This window comes from Heterodontus francisci, chromosome 11 (assembly GCF_036365525.1).
Source record: "Heterodontus francisci isolate sHetFra1 chromosome 11, sHetFra1.hap1, whole genome shotgun sequence".
Classification (NCBI taxonomy): Eukaryota; Metazoa; Chordata; class Chondrichthyes; order Heterodontiformes; family Heterodontidae; genus Heterodontus; species Heterodontus francisci.
The window spans coordinates 117,261,726-117,282,996 of record NC_090381.1 but is presented as its reverse complement, the minus strand read 5'-3'; the positions used below and the strand labels follow the sequence as shown (position 1 = coordinate 117,282,996).

The window sequence follows — 21,271 nt, the reverse complement described above, 5'->3', positions numbered from 1 at the left end:
CTGGAAATATATCAGAGACATCAATCCGTTGCACACCCTACAATATACACCTAACACCTGCTCCACGCACCTCTCCGGACTGCCTGCAGCTCAAATCCAACTCCCAGTCTCTTCTGAACCTATGCGCAAATAACTAACTTTTCAGAATTAACTGCCTCCACTTTATTTAAACTGGAATTAAAAACTGCAAATTTATTCATAACATAAAATCACAGAATTGTTACAGTGCAGAAGGAGGCCATTCGGCCCATCGTGTCCACACCGATCTCTCTGAAAGAGCAACTCGCTCAGTTCCATTCCCCTGCCTTCTCCCCGTAACCCTGCACATTCTTCCTTTTCATATAACTGTCTAATTCCCTTTTGAATGCTTCAATTGAACCTGCCTCCACCACGTTCTCAGACAGCGCATTCCAGACCTTAACCACTCTCTGTGTGAAAATGTTTTTCCTCATGTCACTTTAGCTTCTCTTACCAAATACTTTAAATCTGTGCCCTCTCGGTCTCGATCCTTTCACGTGTGGGAACAGTTTCTCTCTATCTACTCTGTCCAGACCCCTCATGATTTTGAATTCCTCTATCAAATCACCTCTCAGCCTTCTCTTCTCCAAGGAAAACAGTCCTAACTTCTCCAATCTATCTTCATAACTGAAATTCCTCATCCCTGGAACCATTCTCGTGAATCCTTTCTGTACTCTCTCCAATGCCCTCACATCTTTCCTAAAGTGCAGTGCCCAGAACTGGACACAATACTCCAGCTGAGGCCGAACTAGTGTTTTATACAAGTTCAACATAACTTCCTTGCTCTTGTACTCTATGCCCCTATTAATAAACCCCAGGATACTGTATGCTTTATTAACCGCTCTCTCAACCTGTCACCTTCAATCACTTATGCACATATACAGCTCCTGCACACCCTTCAGAATTGTACCCTTTATTTTATATTGTCTCTCCATGTTCTTTCTATCAAGATGAATCACTTCACATTTCTCTGCATTGAACTTCATCTGTCACATGTCCGCCCATTCCACCAACTTGTCTATGTCCTTTTGAAGTTCTACATTATCTTCCTCACAGTTCATAATGCTTCTAAGTTTTGAATCATCCTCAAACTTTGAAAGTGTGCCCTGTACACCAAGGTCTAAGTTATTAATATATATCAGGAAAAGCAAGGGTCCCGACACTGAACCCTGGGGAACTCCACTACAAACCTTCCTCCAGCCTGAAAAACATCCATTAACCACTACTCTTTGTTTCTTATCACTGAGTCAATTCCATATCCATGTTGTTACTGTCCCTTTTATTCCATGAGCTATAACTTTGCTCACAAGTCTGTTGTGTGGCACTGTATCAAATGCTTTCTGAAAGTCCATGTACACCACATCAACTGCATTGCCCTCATCAACCCTCTCTGTTACCTCCTCAAAAAACTCCAGCAAGTTAGTTCAACATGATTTTCCCTTAAGAAATCCATGCTGGCTTTCTTTAATTAACTTACATTTGTCCAAATGGGTATTGATTTTGTCCTGAATTATTCTTTCTAGAAGTTTCCCCACCACCAAAGTTAAACTGACTGGCCTGTAGTTGCTGGGCTTATTTTGAACAAGGGTGTAATGTTTGCAATTCTCCTGTCCTCTGGCACCACCCCCGAGTCTAAAGAAGACTGAAAAATTAGTGCCAGTGCCTCTGCGATTTCCACCCTCACTTCTCTCAGTATTCTTGCTGCATTTTTCCAGCAGGTTTATTGATCAAGCAACAACCCAACTGACATGGAAGAATATTGCTTCTTGGCCCATAACCAGCCTGGTGACCATTTTAAACACCTCATTTAGAAATAAAATACCAGTTAGGCCTGATTGGAGTATTTTGTCCAATTCTGAACACCAACCTTTTAGCAAGGATGTCAAACTTTGGAGAGGGTGCAGAGGAGATTTACAAGAACAGGACCAGGGATAGGGGACTTCAATTATGTGGAGAGACTGGAGATTTAACAGAATTGTTCAAAATTATGAAGGGTTTTTATCGAGTAAATAAGGAGAAACTGTTTCCAGTGGCAGGAGGGTCAGTAACCAGAGGAGACAGATTCATGGTGATTGGCAAAAGAACCAAAAGCTACTTGAGGAAACTTGTTTTACACGGGAGTTGCTGTGATCTGGAATGTGCTGCCTGGAACAGTACAGGGAGCTGATTCAAATAGTAACTTTTAAAAGTGAATTGGATAAATATTTGAAGGAAAATTTTTTACAGGGCTATGGGGAAAGAGCAGGGGAGTGGGATTAATTAGACAGCTCTTTCGAACAGTTGGCAAATACATGATGGGCTGAATGGCCTCCTTTTGCGCTGTATCGTACTCTGATTTTAGATTACCCTTTCATTTTCTAACCTCAAGGGAATATAAGACAAATTTATGCAAACTGTCCTCACAATCTAACCCTCACAATCTCACCCAGCATAATGCTGTTGAATCAGGACTGCACCCTTGCCCAGCTTAATATCTGCTTCAGGAGGTGTGGTGAGAAATGCACAGACTAATACGCACAGACAAGAGGTGCTTCAAGGCGATGGCAGGCAGCTGACCACAAGTTCACAACTCATTAGCAGATTTTTCTGATGCTCCTCACCCAGTGGGAATCGTGGGGCAGCTGGGTGCAGCAGACAGTAAAGGGCTGCTGCCTGTCTACAGAACACTGATATCTTTTCCTTGGAACGCAGCCAGTATTCTAGCTGCAACTGGCCACAGGGGCGTGCTTGTGGGTGCTCTGCGTGTGGGGTAGGCATCACCACTCTGCACCAAACAATATAGATAGTAAGCACCCAATGAATCATGGAATGATACAGCAAAGAAGATGGCCATCCTGTCTGTGCTGGCTCTCTGAGTTACTGAATCACTCTCACTCCCCCCGCTCTTTCCCCATAGCCCTGCAACTTTTCTCACCTTCAAGTATTTATTTATTTATTGATACAGCACAAAACAGGCCCCTCGGCCCATCGAGTCTGTGCCAACCATCAACACCCATTTATACTAATCCTACATTAATCCCATATCCCCACCTTCCCCTACCACCTACCTACACTAGGGCCAATTTACCTATCAACCTGCAAATCTTTGGCTGTGGGAGGAAACCGGAGCACCCGGCGGAAACCCACGCGGTCACAGGGAGAACTTGCAAACTCTGCACAGGCAGTACCCAGAACCGAACCTGGGTCACTGGAGCTGTGAGGCTGCGGTGCTAACCACTGTGCCGCCCAACTGACCCTCCTGCCAGTGGAAACAGTTTCTCCTTATTTACTCTATCAAAACCCCTCATGATTTTGAACATCTCTATTTAATCTTCCCTTAAACGTCTCTGATCTAAGGAGAACAATTTGAGTTTCTCTCATGTTCACTCACTCAAACAATCAACTGATACACTGGCCTTCTCTATACAATCACAATTCTATGCCCCATGGTTCCCACGACACCTAAATAAATGTCTTCTACACAAATACTTTGTCTCAATGTTCTCTACTCACTCTTTGAACACTTGTCTGTACAATTCACTCTCTCGAGAAAGAAGCCTCACCTTCGATAGCCGTCCTACACACCAGGTGAGTGTAGGAGAAGTACAGCGTGGAGTTCAACATGAAATAGGACTGAATGATTTTCCTAGCCTTCTCACTAACATTGTAGAATAACTGGGCCCTGTGCAACGGGATCCGACCTTCGTAGCCATACTGAAAAGGAGGAGCAGAATTGTCAGGGTTAAGACAGCCAGCACTCAGGGTAGGAGAAGACCATTGACTTGCACAGTTAAGTCATCTTGTCCAACCTGTATTTTAAACATGCACAGAGCAAATATGTTCTAATCAGCTTCTTCCCTTGACTCAAAGGATAATTGGATTGGTCTCAGTTAGGGAGGGAAGGCAGAACAACAGCCAGGCGTACAACTGATAATAACCTGTGACCTCCACAGGAATGTGTTTGTGTGAGAGTATGGGTGGAATGATGTACCTGCCCCCCCATGACCACACTCACTGTCCAGGCTCACATGGGTGAGATACCCAACAGCAACCATTGGCCATGGAGTCAACATCTCTGCGAGGGGGCGGAGGAAACAAGCAAAGAAAATTTAATCATTTTTTCCTCATGGTATAATTTTCTCCTGTTCGGCTGCCAATTGCCAGCCAAAGGTTTAGGCACACTGGAGTGCTGGTCACATACGAAGTGCAGGAGGGTACACCAGGGCCTTGGCTCCTTAGACCTTCCTGCCCTTGTTTTGGAAGCCTCCAACCATCACTCTTATCCAGAGAAGTGGCTACGGTCAAAAATATAAAAGTTACATTGGTGTGGAACAGAATGCTTCTGCACTTTTTACTAAATGGATGTGGGTGTCGCTGGCTAGGCCAGCATTTATTGCCCATCCCTAATTGCCCTTGAGAAGGTGGTGGTGAGCTGCTGTTAGGAAGGGAGTTCCAGGATTTTGACCCAGCGACAGTGAAGGAACAGTGATATAGTTCCTAGTCAGGATGGTGTGTGACTTGGAGGGGAACTTCCAGGTGGTGATGTTCCCATGCATTTGCTGCCCTTGTCCTTCTAGTTGGTAGAGGTCGCGGGTTTGGAAGGTGCTGTTGAGACACCTAACTCTGGGCAGTCCATAATATTCACTCACCAGTAGGGCCTTATATACAGTCGCTCCTTCAAAGCGCTCATTTGGTGTGTGCGGAGACATCTTGCCTCTATAGCCGTCACCCGCCATCGTGATGGCCTGTGAAAACATGATCAGGAGTGAAGGAAGGTTCCAAGTGACAAGCACTGATGGAATTGACAGTCAAACCCCCACAGTACTTACACTGGCCAACTGGTACAAGTCGTAACACTCCTGTGCTGTGATAACATCGTCAAGGAGCACACGCTGGCTCCCGTTGAGTTGCTGGGAGTCCTGGACAAGCTTTACCTGGTCATAGAGCAAGGGTCCACCTGTGGGGAGAGGCAGAGCTCACAGTGAGGGCAGGGGTGCAGCCTTGTGCCTGAACCAACAGCCAATCAGTGCAACTGACGCATACCTCACCCTGGGAAGCCCAAGGGGACTTCCCTCAACTTGGGGCTGAGGGACTGGGTGAGAAGGTGAGTAGATGAGATGGAGGGATAGAGGGAGATGGTGTGTAAGTGGGACAATGGGACATAAAGAGATGGTGGTTTGGTGGATCTGAGGGATATGGTGAGAAGGTGGCGTTGAGGGATATGATGAGGGGGTGAGTAGGTGGAGTGGAGTAATTTGGTGAGGGGGTGAGTAGGTGGGGTTGAGGGATATTGGGGGAGTGAGTTGGTGGGGAGTGTCCCTGAAATATGTTTGTTAAAAGGGGATCCTCTGCCAGTTGTTTTTATGCATTCTTCCCAATTAAAGATCAGTTTGTCTCTGAAATTATCCTCTTGCCTTTTCGTAGCTGTTGCTCAAACTTCTTCTCTATCTTTTTCCTCTGGATCTTTGGCATCTCCGGCTCCTTCAGCCTTTCCTCATCACCTGGGAAGCGTCTTTGAGAGAAGAGACAAATTAAACATTTCATCCCATCAACTGAGGCAGAACTTCAGCTACAATAAAGTCTAATCCAACACTTCACAGAGTGGATAAGCAACCCCACCCCCAACGTCATAATCCAGCACTCAGATACAAACTTGGTCACCTAGGAGACAGGGTCAGGCTTTCATGTCAACAACAACTTGCATTTATATAGTGCCTTTAATGAAGTAAAAGGGTTCCAAGATGCCTCACTGGAGTGTTGTCGGACAAAATTTGACACCGACCCACATAAGGAGGACAGGTGACAAGGTAGGTTTGAAGAAGCATCTTAAAGGAGGTGAGATAGAGAGGCGGAGAGGTTTAGGATGGGAATTCCAGAACTTAGGGCCTCGGCAGCTGAAAGCACAGCCACCAATGGTGAAGTGATTAAAATCGGGGATGGTCATAGGTCAGAATTGGAGAAATGCAGAGAATTCAGAGGGTTGTAGGGGCTGGAGGAGATTACAGAGATAGGGAGGGGCGAGGGGCTGGAGGAGATTACAGAGATAGGGAGGGGCGAGGGGCTGGAGGAGATTACAGAGATAGGGAGGGGCGAGGGGCTGGAGGAGATTACAGAGATAGGGAGGGGCGAGGGGCTGGAGGAGATTACAGAGATAGGGAGGGGAAAAACAGAGGTGTTGCTGGACTGGGAGCCAATGTAGGTCAGTGAAGACGAGGCTTTCTGAATGCCGGGAAGAAGGAAAGCCAGCTTGTAAAAACACACAACTCAAATTTATCAAATGTCCCTGGGAATCTTACTGATTACACTGATCAAACAGTACAGATTTTAGATGATGGGGAAAGTGGAGAAAAGGTACAAGAAAAAACAATTGAATTCTGGTGCCACCTTTTAAAAGTTGAAAAGATACAATCTGGAATTGCAGGAGATTTAAACCACCTAAAGTAAACTGTGTCAGTATGACGCATTTGTGTTAAAACCATTCTGGTGGAACATTCTGTAATTTCCCACCTGTCAGTATTACTCTGATCTTCCAGCTTCATACCAGAGACAGTCCAATTAATCTACAAACACAAGACAAAAACCTCCATTCAAATTCGGATCATAAAAAATAGCTAGTCACATTTTAAAATGAATATGCAACACATCAGGAGTAAACATTATTTAGGATCATGAAGCCATTCCATTGTTTTTGCACCTCCAAAGGTACAACTCACGTGCACAGGGAAATTGGTGGAAAACGAGAATGTTATTCTCCTGCTCGGCAAGATGAAAATGGAACACATTCCTTTTTATTTTATTCATTCGCGGGATGTGGGCGCCGCTGGCCAGGCCAGCATTTATTGCCCATCCCTAATTGCCCTCGAGAAGGTGGTGGTGAGCTGCCTTCTTGAACCGCTGCAGTCCATGTGGGGTAGGTACACCCACAGTGCTGTTAGGAAGGGAGTTCCAGGATTTTGACCCAGCGACAGTGAAGGAACAGTGATATAGTTCCAAGCCAGGATGGTGTGTGACTTGGAGGGGAACTTGCAGGTGGTGGTGTTCCCATGCATCTGCTGCCCTTGTCCTTCTAGTTGGTAGAGGCCGTGGGTTTGGAAGATGCTGTCTAAGGAGCCTTAGTGCGTTGCTGCAGTGCATCTTGTAGATGGTACACACTGCTGCCACTGTGCGTCAGTGGTGGAGGGAGTGAATGTTTGTGAATGGGGTGCCAATCAAGCGGGCTGCTTTGTCCTGCATTGTGTCGAGCTTCTTGAGTGTTGTTGGAGCTGCACCCATCCAGGCAAGTGGAGAGTATTTCATCACACTCCTGACTTGTGCCTTGTAGATGGTGGACTGGCTTTGGGGAGTCAGGAGGTGAGTTACTCACCACAGGATTCCTAGCCTCTGACCTGCTCTTGTAGCCACAGTATTCATATGACTGGTCCAGTTCAGTTTCTGGTCAATGGTAAACCCCAATATGTTTCAACATTAAACAGTAAAGCCCCCTCTACACTGTCCCCATCAAACACTCCCAGGACAGGTACAGCACAGGGTTAGATACAGAGTAAAGCTCCCTCTACACTGTCCCCATCAAACACTCCCAGGACAGGTACAGCACGGGGTTAGATAAAGAGTAACGCTCCCTCTACACTGTCCCCATCAAACACTCCCAGGACAGGTACAGCACGGGGTTAGATACAGAGTAAAGCTCCCTCTGCACTGTCCACATCAAACACTCCCAGGACAGGTACAGCACGGGGTTAGATACAGAGTAAAGCTCCCTCTACACTGTCCACATCAAACACTCCCAGGACAGGTACAGTACGGGGGGTTAGATACAGAGTAAAGCTCCCTCTACACTGTCCCCCATCAAACACTCCCCAGGACAGGTACAGTACGGGGGTTAGATACAGAGTAAAGCTCCCTCTACACTGTCCCCATCAAACACTCCCCAGGACAGGTACAGTACGGGGGTTAGATACAGAGTAAAGCTCCCTCTACACTGTCCCCATCAAACACTCCCAGGACAGGTACAGTACGGGGGTTAGATACAGAGTAAAGCTCCCTCTACAAGAAAAAAAAAAAAAAAAAAAAAAAAAAACGGGGTTAGATACAGAGTAAAGCTCCCTCTGCACTGTCCACATCAAACACTCCCAGGACAGGTACAGCATGGGGTTAGATACAGAGTAAAGCTCCGTCTACACTGTCCCATCAAACACTATTCGCCACCTCAAGACATCCCAACGTGAATTTTGAAGTGTTGTCACAATTGGAATGCAGGGGGAAAAAAAGAAAAAGAAAAGAAAAAAAAAAAAACAGTGTTAGATACAGAATAAAGCTCCCTCTATACTCTGCAGTCCTGCCACATCCAGTCATGAATAGTGATGGACAATTAAACAACTAACAGGAGGAGGAGGCTCCTCAATGATGGAGGAGCCCAGCATATCAGCACAAAAGACAAGGCAGAAGCATTTGCATCCATCTTCAGCCAGAAGTGCCAAGTTGATGAAACATCTCAGCCTCCTCTTTAGGTCCCCAGCATCACAGATACCAGCCTTCAGCCAATCTGATTCACTCCACGTGATATAAAGAAACGACTGAAAGCACTGGATACTGCAAAGACTATGGGCCCTGACAATATTCCTGTAATAGCACTGAAGACCTTTGCTCCAGAACAGGCCACACCCCTAGGCAAGTTGTTCCAGTACAGCTACAATACTGGCATCTACCTGACAATGTTAGGTGCTTGCTGGCCGGCACAGACACGATGGACCGAAGGGCCTGTTTCTGTGCTGTATAACTCTATGACTCTAATGTGGAAAATTGCCCAGGTTAGTCCAGTACACAAAAAGGAGGACAAATCCTGGCTAATTACCGTCCCATCAGTCTACTCTCAAACATCAATAAAGTGATGGAAGGTGTTATTGACAGTGCTATCAAGTGGGACTTGCTTAGCAATAACCTGCTCACTGAGGCTCAATTTGGATTCCGCCAGGGTCACTCAGTTCATGACCTGATTACAGCCTTGGTCCAAACATGGACAAAAGAGCTGAACTCCAGAGGTCCACAAAGCACAAGTCAGGCGTGTGATGGAATACTCTCCACTTGCCTGGATGGGTGCAGCTCCAACAACACTCAAGAAGCTCGACACCATCCAGGACAAAGCAGCCCGCCTGATTGGCACCCCATCCACAAACATTCACTCCCTCCACCACCGACGCACAGTGGCAGCAGTGTGTACCATCTACAAAAGGCACTGCAGCAACGCACCAAGGCTCCTGCAAAAGCACCTTCCAAAATCGCAACCTCTTTTTTTTATTCATTCATGGGATGTGGGCGTCGCTGGCCAGGCCAGCATTTATTGCCCATCCCTAATTGCCCTTGAGAAGGTGGTGGTGAGCTGCCTTCTTGAACCGCTGCAGTCCATTTGGGGTAGGCATACCCACAGTGCTGTTCGGAAGGGAGTTCCAGGATTCTGACCCAGCAACAGTGAAGGAACGACGATATAGTTCCAAATCAGGATGGTGTGTGACTTGGAGGGGAACTTGCAGGTGGTGGATTGTACTGGATGGTGTCGAGTTTTTTTGAGTGTTGTTGGAGCTGCACCCATCCAGGCAAGTGGAGAGTATTCCATAATACTCCTGAATTGTGTCTTGTAGATGGCGGACAGGCTTTGGGGAGTCAGGAAGTGAGTTACTCACCGCAGGATTCCTAGCCTCTGACCTGTTCTTGTAGCCATGGTATTTATATGGCTACTCCAGTTCAGTTTCTGGTCAATTGTAATCCCAAGGATGTTGATAGTGAAGGATTCAGCAATTGTAATGCCATTGAACATCAAGGGGAGATACAGTCATAGAGTTATACAGCACAGAAACAGGCCCTTCGGCCCATCGTGTCCATACCAGCCATCAAGCACCTGTCGATTCTGATCCCATTTTCCAGCACTTGGCCCGTAGCCTTGTATGCTATGGCATTTCAAGTGCTCATCTAAATACTTCTTAAATGTTGTGAGGGTTCCTGCCTCTACCATCCCTTCAGGTAGTGTATTCCAGATTCCAACCAATGGGTGAAAAATTTTTTTCTCAAATTCTCTCTAAATCTCCTGCCCCTTACCTTAAATCTATGCCCCGTGGTTATTAACACCTCCGCTAAGGGAAAAAGTTTCTTCCTATCTACCCTATCAATGCCCCTCATAATTTTGTATACCTCAATCAGGTCCCCCCTCAGCCTTCTCTGCTCTAAGGAAAACAACCCTAGCCTATCCAGTCTCTCTTCATAGCTGAAATGCTCCAGCCCAGGCAACATCCTGGTGAATCTCCTCTGCACCCTCTCCAGTGCAATCACATCCTTCCTATAGTGTGGTGACCAGAACTGGACACAGTACTCCAGCTGTGGCCTAACTAGTGTTTTATACAGCTCCATCATAACCTCCCTACTCTTATATTCTGTGCCTTGGCTAATAAAAGCAAGTATCCCATATGCCTTCCTAACCACCTTATCTACCTGTGCAGCTGCCTTCAGTGATCTATGGACAAGTACACCAAGATCCCTCTGACTCTCTGGTACTTCCTAGGGTCCTATCATCCATTGTATATTCCCTTGCCTTGTTAGTCCTCCCAAAATGCATCACCTCACACTTCTCAGGATTACATTCCATTTGCCACTGCTCTGCCCATCTTACCAGCCCATCTATATCTTCCTGGAATCTAAGGCTTTCCTCCTCACTATTTACGACACCACCAATTTGCGTGTCATCTGCGAACTTACTGATCATACCTCCTATATTCACGTCTAAATCATTAATGTACACTGCAAACAGCAAGGGTCCCAGCACCGATCCCTGCAGTACACCACTGGTCACAGGCTTCCACTCGCAAAAACAACCCTCAACCATCACTCTCTGTCTCCTGCCACTAAGCCAATTTTGGATCCAATTTGCCAAATTGCCCTGGATCCCATGTGCTCTTACCTTCTTCACCAATCTCCCATGTGGGAGCTTATCAAAGCCTTACTGAAGTCCATGTAGACGACATCAACTGCTTTACCCTCATCTACACATCTAGTCACCTCCTTGAAAAATTCAATCAAGTTAGTCAGACACGATCTCCCCCTGACAAAGCCATGCTGACTATCCTTGAATAATCCCTGCCTCTCCAAGTGGAGATTAATCCTGTCCCTCAGAATTTTTTCCAATAGTTTCCCTACCACTGATGTTAGACTCACCGGTCTGTAATTACCTGGTTTATCCCTGCTACCCTTCTTGAATAATGGAACCACATTCGCTGTCCTCCAGTTCTCTGGTACCTCTCCTGTGGTCAGAGAGCATTTGAAAATTTGTGTCAGAGCCCCTGCTGTCTCCTCCCTCGCCTCACATAAAAGCCTGGGATACATCACATCTGGAGCTGGGGATTTATCTACTTTTAAGCCCGCTAAAACAGCTAATACTTCCTCCCTTTCAATATTAATATGTTCAAGTATATCACAATCCCCCTCCCTGATCTCGAGAACTACATCGTCCTTCTCCATAGTGAACACAGATGAAAAATAATCATTTAAAACCTCACCTACGTCCACACACAGATTGCCACTTTGGTCCCTAATGGGCCCTACTCTTTCCCTGGTTATCCTCTTGCCCTTAATATACTTATAAAATGCCTTATGATTTTCCTTTATTTTGCCCGCCAGTGTTTTTTCATGTCCCCTCTTCGCTCTCCTAATTACTTTTTTAAGTACCCCCCTACACTTTCTATACTCCTCTAGATGGTTCGATTCTCTCTTGTTGGAGATCGTCATTGCCTTACACTTGTGTGGCGTGATACAGATTTCAACGAGAAGGACAAAGGCAGCAAATACATGGGAACACGACCACCTGCAAGTTCCCCTCCCAAGTCACACACCATCCTGACTTGGAACTATATTGCCGTTCCTTCACTGTTGCTGGGTCAAAATCCTGGAACTCCCTTCCTAACAGCACTGTGGGTGTACCCACCCCACATGGACTGCAGCGGTTCAAGAAGGCAGCTCACCACCACCTTCTCAAGGGCAATTAGGGATGGGCAATAAATGCTGGCCTGGCCAGCGACAGTCATGTCCCATGAAAGAATAAAAAAAAGATACTGCCCCATCAAACACTCCCAGGGCAGGTCCAGCACAGGTCTCCATGTGCCAGATTTGCCAGTTACTTTACTGGGTTCTCTCGCACACTGAGCACATTAGAGAGTCTTGTAAATAAAACCCTGTCAAGAGCTGTCATTGAGACCACAACCCCCTCTTTGGGAGGAGGCTTCTATTAGTTACAGATGCAGTACACTCATCATCACCTGATACCGAGGTACCTTTGCTTTGTTAGGATCAGGCAATTTACACCATCTGTAGCGACCAACAATGAGCTTTAAGCCAATGCTAACCTGTACTGATCTCTCCATACAGACCCCCTACCCATATAGGATCCCCTGCCCATATAGAACCTCTACCCCTATCAACCCCCTGCCAATTTAGAATCCCTGCCCACATAGAACCCCTGCCCACATAGACCACCTGCCCACAGAGACCCCCTGCTCATACAGACCCCATGCCCAAGTCACCAACACAGCTCAGGACTATTCACCAACCTCCCAGTCTGCAGGCACCCATTTCTGCAGAATTTTTGCAACACGGAATGGGAATGGGTTAAGAAATGAGGCGGTGGCTCGGGACACATGGGCAGAGTGGGATACCAGTGAGCTTGACATCCCCTCCCCGAACATCTTTCCAAATCTTCCATTGTCTCCTCCACTGACCAGCTTGCTCAGCTCATTAGTCAGGAGCAGTGTCCCCTCGAAACTCTTTCATTGTGCCTGGTTTGTTCATGTCAATGCACGGTACCTTCACTTTTATTTTGCACAGCTGAGCAGTTACAGTATCTTGATGGGGCAACTTGTGAACGGCCTGTGCTGTACCAGCTGGTTTGCTGGTTACAGGGATCATTGGTCAGAAGCCCATTGCTGGGAGATGGCCACAGGGAGATGGCCACTGGGAGGTGGCCACTGGGAGGTGGCCACTGGGACATGGACGCTGGGAGATGGCCACTGGGAGATGGCCACTGGGAGATGGCCACTGGGAGGTGGCCACTGGGAGATGGCCACTGGGAGATGGCCACTGGGAGATGGCCACTGGGAGATGGCCACTGGGTGGTGGCCACTGGGAGATGGCCACTGGGAGATGGCCACTGGGAGGTGGCCACTGGGAGGTGGCCACTGGGAGATGGACACTGGGAGATGGACACTGGGAGATGGCGATTCCACAGGTAAAATACCCTGACCCCAAAGTGACTGGATTTAATTAGAAACTCGTTTGAGTCTATCAGATAGGGAGTGACAGGAATTAAGGCATCAAGTGATTCTCGTGCCTAGATCGGAGGCCTGAAATAGCCATAATTTCATTCCTGCTCAATATAAGGAGCCTTCTCTGCAGAGAATTACCTCACATCGATATTGGTCTGACAGACATCAGGTTCAGCAATACTTGACCTCATCAGGTGAATGGTCATACCCTGTCTCTGACTCCCACTGAGAGCCAAATAATTCCCGTTTTCCCTGTTCTGATGAAAGGTTCACAGATGCTGCCAGACCGGCATCAGTATTTCCAGCACTTCCAGTTTTAATTTCAGATTTCCAGCATCTGCAGTATGTTGCTTTAATCCAATTTTTCTCTCTTCACTAAGATTGTGAAACACTGCAATTCAAAACATTCACCACCAGATGGCAACAACATCCCACACATAGCACAATGGTGCTCGTGACAAGGTACCAAATCGTTCCTGTACCAGAAACCCAGGACAGGTACAGCACGGGGTTAGATACAGAGTAAAGCTCCCTCTACACTGTCCCCATCAACCACTCCCAGGACTGGAACAGCACGGGGTTAGATACAGAGTAAAGCTCCCTCTACACTGTCCCCATCAACCACTCCCAGGACAGGAACAGCACGGGGTTAGATACAGAGTAAAGCTCCCTCTACACTGTCCCCATCAAACACTCTGAGGGTTTTGAGCTGTTTGCTCAGGAGATAGCATTACTTGATCTCTGTGGCAGTGACAGTGGGGCAGACGTAAACAGGAACTTGGTACCTTGAGATTTATTTTATATCCGGTGAAAAGTGAGGCTCCTCCGTTATGATGAATGCTTGAAGTTCCACTTGCCTCATGGCTAACTATCTCCTCCCACTTAACTGACCAATCCCGCAGGAGGATGACATGGTCTTTGCCTGTTATAGATGACATCTGGTATATATAGGTCAGAGGTCACCACACTGACCACTTCAGCCCCATCGGTTGCCAACTGGTTTAAGTGTTAAGTACTTACCGGATCCAAGTATGGAAATCCCAGTTCATTGCTGACTGACTGGAGAATCTCCTTCTCCAGATGGTATCGTTCCATGTACCAAACAAGGTCCTGCACACACCACAGAAAGAGGAAAGCCATCAACCTACTTCTGAAATATCCCAACCCTTCTATATTGGTGTCAGCTTGCCTCAGTTATTAGCACCCTATTCCCTCTGTGTCAGAGGTCAGGGGTTCAAATTCTACCCCAGAGACTTAAGCACATAATCCAGGTTGACACTCAGTGCACTGTGGGAGTGCCGCACTGCCAGAGGTGCCATATTTCGGACGAGACGTTAAACTGAGGCCCATCTGCCCTCTCATGTGGGTATTAAATATTCCATGGCCAGTATTGGAGGAACAGCAGGGGGCATTCTCCCAGTGCCCTGGCCAATAGCTATCTCTCAGTATCAATGAGAGTTTTTTTTTTAATCTCATGGCTGTCTGTGGGATCTTGCTGTGTGCACATTGGTTGCCATATTTCCTACAATACAACAGGACTACACTTCAAAAGTACTTCATTGACTGTAAAGCACTTTGGGAAGTCCTGAGCATGTGAAAGGTGCTATATAAATGGAAGTTGTGAGAACGGATCTGGCCTCAGAAGTTCAGGAAATAGAATCGTATGTGTGGAGATTTGGAATTGCATGGGTCAGAAAACGCTGGTGGGCGTAGTTTGTAGGGCCTCTAACTAATGGTATAACCATTGGACAGAGCATTAAAGAAGAAATTATTGAAGTTTGTAACAAAGGCAATATAATGGTCGTGGGGGACTTTAATCTTCCTATAGACTGGACCAATCAAATTAGCAAAGGTGGTCTGGAAGATGAGTTTGTAGACTGCTTTTATGACAGCTTCCTGAAGCAATATGTTGTGGAACCAACTGGGGATAAAGCTATTTTATATCGAATATTGTGCAATGAGGCAGTATTAATTAGTAATGGAACAGTAAAAGATCCATTGGCAAATAGTGATCATAATACAATTGAATTCTATATTAAACTTGAAAATGACAAACTTCAGTCCCAAACAAGAATCTTAAACTTGAACAAAGCCAAATAACTAGGTACAAGGGGGAGAGCTGGTTAAGGCTGATTGGGTAAATAGACTAAAAGATATGGTGGTAAATAAACAGTGGGAAACATTTAAAGAAACAATTCAAAATGTTCAACAAAAATACATTCCATTAAAAAACAAAATCTTAGCAAGAAAGACTCACCTGTGGCTCACTCAGGAAGTTAAAGATAGTATTAGATTAAAAGAAGAAGCTTATAATGTTGCAAAGAACAGCAGTAAGTCTGAGGATAGGGAGTATTTAGAAACCAGCAAAGGGCCATCAAAAAGTTGATAAAAAGGAAAAAAACAGAATATGAGAGTAAACTTGCCAGGAATATAAAAACAGATCTTAAGAGGTTTTACAAATATATAAAAAGGTGGAGAGTAGCTAAAGTAAACGTTGGTCCCTTAGAGGCAGAGACAGGAGAAAATATCATGGGGAATGAGGAAATGGCAGAGGCATTGAACAAATATTTTGTGTCTGTCTTCACAGTAGAAGGCACATGTTGCATACCAGAAATAGACGGCAACCTACGGGCTAAAAAGAGTGAGGATATTATGGTAATTGATATCAGCAGAGAAAAGACACTGGAGAAACATAAGGGACTAAAATCTGACAAATCCCAGGACCTAACAGCCTACATCCAAAGGTTCTAAAAGAGGTAGCTGCAGAGATAGTGGATGCGCTGGCTATGATTTACCAAAATTCCCTAGATTCTCGAACGATCCCAGCAGATTGGAAATTAGCTTTTCAAGAAATGAGGGAGAGACAAGAGAGGGAACTACAGGCCAGTTAACCTGTAATCAGTTATCGGGAAAGTGCTGGAATCTATAATTGAGGAAGTCTTAACAATGCAATTAGAAAATCAGAGTGTGGTCAGACAAAGTCAACATGGTTTTACTAAAGGGAAAGTGTTTGACAAATTGTTGAAAGTTTTTAGAGGATGTAACTAGTAGGGTAGATAAAGGGGAACCAGTAGATGTAGTATACCTAGATTTCCAAAAGGCATTCGATAAGGTGCCACACAAAAGGTTAATAGGCAAGATAAGGGCTCAAGGAGTTGGGGGTAATATATTAGCATGGATAGAGGATAGGTTAATGAACAGGAAGCAGAGCGTAGAGATAAATGGGGCATTTTCAAGTTGGCAGGCAGTGAATAGTGGAGTGCTGTAAGGATCAGTGCTGAGGCCTCAGCTATTTACAATCTAATTAATGACTTAGGTGAAGAGACAGAGAGTAATATATCTAAATTTGCTGATGATACAAAGGTAGGTGGAAAGGTAAGCTGTGGGGAGGACACAGAGAAGCTGAAAATTGATATAGACAGGTTAAGTGAGTGGGCAACAAGATGGCAGATGGAGTATAATGTGGGAAAGTGTGAGTTTATTCACTTTGGTCATAAGAATAGAAAAGTAGATTTTTCTTTTAAAAGGTGTGAAACTTGTATGTGGCGATGTTCAGAGAGACTTGAGTGTGTTTGTACAAGGAATACCAATGTAAGGGAAGTAACAAATTTATACTATATGAGAAGAGAGTGCTGATTCGTTGGCAAGTGGACCGTGGTAGAGAACCCCTTCACAAATTTTTCAACCAGTACGTCAAGGAAAGGGAGCTCATTTGACTGCTCCATTTTAAAGGTGAATTTGAGCACAGGATGCAGCCCATTAAGACCCGCAAGGAAATTATTGCATAAAGCTGTGGATTTAAATACAGCAAACGTATCATCTAGATATCAGAAATATGCAAGAGGTAGGAGGTTAGGTGTCATTCCATCAAAGACATGTTTCTCATGGAACCCAACAAAGATGTTTGCAAGAGCTGGGCCTAGAGGGGATCCCATGGCAACACCATCTATTTGGGCACACATGGTGTCGTTAAAACTGAACTCAACTGCGCGAGTTGCCGAATTCATAAGTTCAATGAATACTGATTCATGCAATGGTGGTGGGTCTAGATTGCCATGATATAGTGCCGCAGCGCAAATATCTATGGCTTTCTTAAGTGGTACATTGGTGAATAGGCTAGCAATGTTAAGTGAGCACATGGGCACGGCATTGCTATCAATATGCAAGTCATGTACGGTCTTCACAAATGTGAAGGAATTCTTCACCGTTTATGTGGAGAACTTGCTCAAAACTGGTTGTAACAATTCACCCAACCATTTGGCCAATTCATGTTGTGCCAAACCAGTCATAGATAAGATAGGGCGTAGAGGGACATCACTTTTGTGTGTCTTGGGCAGCCCGTACATACAAGGAGGCAGGAAGCCGTGAAGACGACCCCTGTCATATATATCACCCGGCAGATCATTGCTCTTACACAAGTCCACCATGCATTTTTTAAGCTTACCTTTGAGCAAGGCTGTCCGGCCCTGTTGAATGGCAGGTCCACTGGATGCGAATTTGGACCTGTCACTAAGAATAGCATGCATTGTGTTGAGATAGTCCCGCTTGTTAAGGATGACTATTCCCGTCCCTTTGTCAGGTTTACTGATGTGTGTGTCCGGGTTGGTCTTAAGGCCTCGCACATTGTCAGACATTCACGTTGCATGTGGAAATCAGACATGTTGTTCGGAATCCCGCAATATGCTTGCGCTAGATCAGCGAGGCGTGCTTTCAAGGATTCAGCGTCTTCAGCGGACGCTGGTTTGTGGCAGGAAATTTGAGAGTAGAGGAGTTCGAACTCAGCAAATACCTCTTCCCGTTTGATTTGGGATGAAGGCACACCAAAATTTAAACCATGTGCAAGAACAAATTCCTCACTTTCTGAGAGTCCATGATCAGAGAGATTCGTTGTGTGTTTACTGGCGTTGTTAATTGTGTTACAAAGAACAAAGAACAGTACAGCACAGGAACAGGCCATTTGGCCCCCCAGGCCTGCGCCGATCTTGATGCCTGTCTAAACTAAAACCTTCTGCCCTTCCAGGGACCGTATCCCTCTATTCCCATCCTATTCACGTATTTGTCAAGATGCCTCTTAAACGTCATTATCGTACCTGCTTCCACCACCTCCCCTGGCAGCAAGTTACAGGCACTCACCACCCTCTGTGTAAAGAACTTGCCTTGCACATCCCCTCTAAACTTTGCCCCTCGCACCTTAAACCTATGTCCCCTAGTAACTGACTCTTCCACCCTGGGAAAAAGCTTCTGACTATCCATTCTGTCCATGCCGCTCATAACTTTGTAAACCTCTATCATGTCGCCCCTCCACCTCCGTCGTTCCAGTGAAAACAATCCGAGTTTATCCAACCTCTCCTCATAACTAATGCCCTCCAGACCAGGGAACATCCTGGTAAACCTCTTCTGTACCCTCTCCAAAGCCTCCACGTCCTTCTGGTAGTGTGGCGACCAGAATTGCACGCAATATTCTAAATGTGGCCTAACTAAAGTTCTGTACAGCTGCAGCATGACTTGCCAATTTTTATACTCTATGCCCCGACCGATGAAGGCAAGCATGCCGTATGCCTTCTTGACTACCTTATCCACCTGCGTTGCCACTTTCAGTGACCTGTGGACCTGTACACCCAGATCTCTCTGCCTGTCAATACTCCTAAGGGTTCTGCCATTTACTGTATACTTCCCACCTGCATTAGACCTTCCAAAATGCATTACCTCACATTTGTCCGGATTAAACTCCATCTGCCATTTCTCTGCCCAAGTCTCCAACCGATCTATATCCTGCTGTATCCTCTGACAATCCTCATCATTATCCGCAACTCCACCAACCTTTGTGTCGTCCGCAAACTTACTAATCAGACCAGCTACATTTTCCTCCAAATCATTTAAAAATACTACAAAGAGTTGCCAAGTGTTGCCAAACCACTTCTGCTTAAGTTAGTTTGCGGTGCGGGCGTGTTTCAAACGGGTATTGTTTCTAGTGCGGTCATCTATTGAATCAGTATAGCGGCATAAACGGAACAAATCGAAAAAGTGCAGCCGAGGGCATGGCGTAAATTAGTAACCCGATAACCAATCTGTTCAATCTCATCTCACATAAATGCTCAATCAATCATGGGACTGTGTCCCACTTTAACATTATCGATATGTTTAGAATTGAAACCTGGCACAACCCTGGGTTTAATACATGGCAACACCTCTACCAGAGTCCGCTTGCCAACCAATCAGCACTCTCTTCACGTATAGTATAAATTTGTTGCTTCCCTTACATTGGTATTCTTGCGAATTGCCCTGATGAGTGCAAGACGAAACGCTTCGACAAAATGTCTCTGTTTTCAGCAATACTCAAGTTCTGTATCACTAAACAATTATTGATATACTTGCATTGGGGGCAGTGCTGTGAAGGTTCACTAGATTGGTCACTGGGATGAGAGGGTTATTCTATGATAAGAGGCTGAGTAAAGTGAGTCGATATTCTCTGAGTTTAGAAGAATGAGAGGCGGACAAGACTCCATTAAAACAACTCCCAGGAACACTCCTGACACTCTGTCACTTCCACATATCTGGAGCCTCTTCTAGGAAACCGAGTTTATAAAGTGTGCGTGAGATCCTTGAACTCTGACTGATTAATAACTACACATATAAATATTTTAACTACACATATAAACATTTTTGAGAATTCATTCTCAGGCTGTGGGAGTTGCTGGCAAGTCCGACATTCACTGTCCATCACTGAGATGGTGATGATGGGCCTTCGTCTTGAACCTCTGGTTGGGTTTTGATGCGACTGAGTGGACATTTCAGAGGGCAGTCAAGGGTAAACCAAGCTAGTGTGGGACTGGAGTCACATACCAGCACAGACTGGGTAAGAACAGCAGGGGAAGGGGCCAGTCCTAACGTGATGGACTCCAGGGGAAAGTCCCAGTCCCACAGGGGAAGAGTCCAGTCTCATGGGACACCAGGGGAAGGGCCAGAAAAAAATCACTGATGCAGATTAATTAGTTCTTTATCTCATTGTCGTTTGTGGGATCTTGCTGTGCGGAAGATGGGGTGCACTCCAATGTAATTACTTGAAACGGAAGCACGTCGTGATTTCATGTGAGGTCCAAGGTGCTATAACAATGTAAGTCATTGTTTCTACTGTATATACATTGAAAGGAGTCAATGGACCTTCCTTGAGATTGGCTTTTTGGAGTTCATTGGTCACATGTCTGACTTTAGGATCTGGAGTAAAACGTGTTCTGTGATCTCACTGAAACATACAATATTCTGATGTGGTTGGATAGGGTAGACACTGAGAGATTGTTCCCACTGGTCAGGGAATCTAAAACATGGGACACAGTCTCAGGATAAGAGGCCAATCATTCAGGACTGAGATGAGGAGAAATTACTTCAGTCAGAGGGTTGTAAATCTTTGGAATTCTCTACTCCAGAGGGTTGTGGAAGCTCCATCACTGAATACATTCAAGGCTGGGATAGATAGATTTTTGGTCTCTCAGGGAGTCAAGGGATACGAGGAGTGGGCAGGAAAGTACAGTTGAAGCCTAGGATCAGTCGTGATCATATTGACTGACAGAGCAGGTTCGATGGGCCGAATGGTCTACACCTGCTCCCATTTCTTATGTTCTTATATTCAGTATATCTTCAACATTTTGTTTAAGGAGTTCAAGCAGATGCATTGAGGGAAGGACTGAGGTGGATATGGGACTATAGCGGTGATGTTAATGGTTATAATCCAGGGAACATGAGTTCAAATCCCACCATGCTACAATGTGATTCTGAATTCAGTTTAAAAAAATAAAAAGCTAAATAAAACTGGAATAAAAAGCTGCTCTCAGTAAAAGTGACCATGAAGAGGTCAGATTGTCCTTTAGGGAAGGAAATCTGCCGTCCTCACCTGGTCTGGGCCTGTGAGTGACTCCAGACCACACAACATGCTCTTAACTGTTCTCTGAAGTGGCCCAACAAGGCACTCAGTCGCTTCA

At 45.6% G+C, this 21,271-nt stretch overlaps 1 protein-coding gene across 2 annotated transcripts in view; it reads right to left on the bottom strand.

Moving 5' to 3' along the window:
• p3h2 (prolyl 3-hydroxylase 2) overlaps positions 1-21,271 on the bottom strand; it is a 198,756-nt gene that overhangs the window by 31,163 nt on the left and 146,322 nt on the right. For both annotated transcript variants that reach the window (XM_068042831.1, XM_068042832.1), the window contains exons 6-11: positions 14,316-14,405; positions 6,505-6,557; positions 5,412-5,509; positions 4,827-4,954; positions 4,647-4,742; positions 3,561-3,711 (exon numbers count right to left, since the gene is read on the bottom strand). In XM_068042831.1, the coding sequence (XP_067898932.1) occupies positions 3,561-3,711; positions 4,647-4,742; positions 4,827-4,954; positions 5,412-5,509; positions 6,505-6,557; positions 14,316-14,405 (616 nt within the window). The remainder of the gene's footprint in view (positions 1-3,560; positions 3,712-4,646; positions 4,743-4,826; positions 4,955-5,411; positions 5,510-6,504; positions 6,558-14,315; positions 14,406-21,271) is intronic.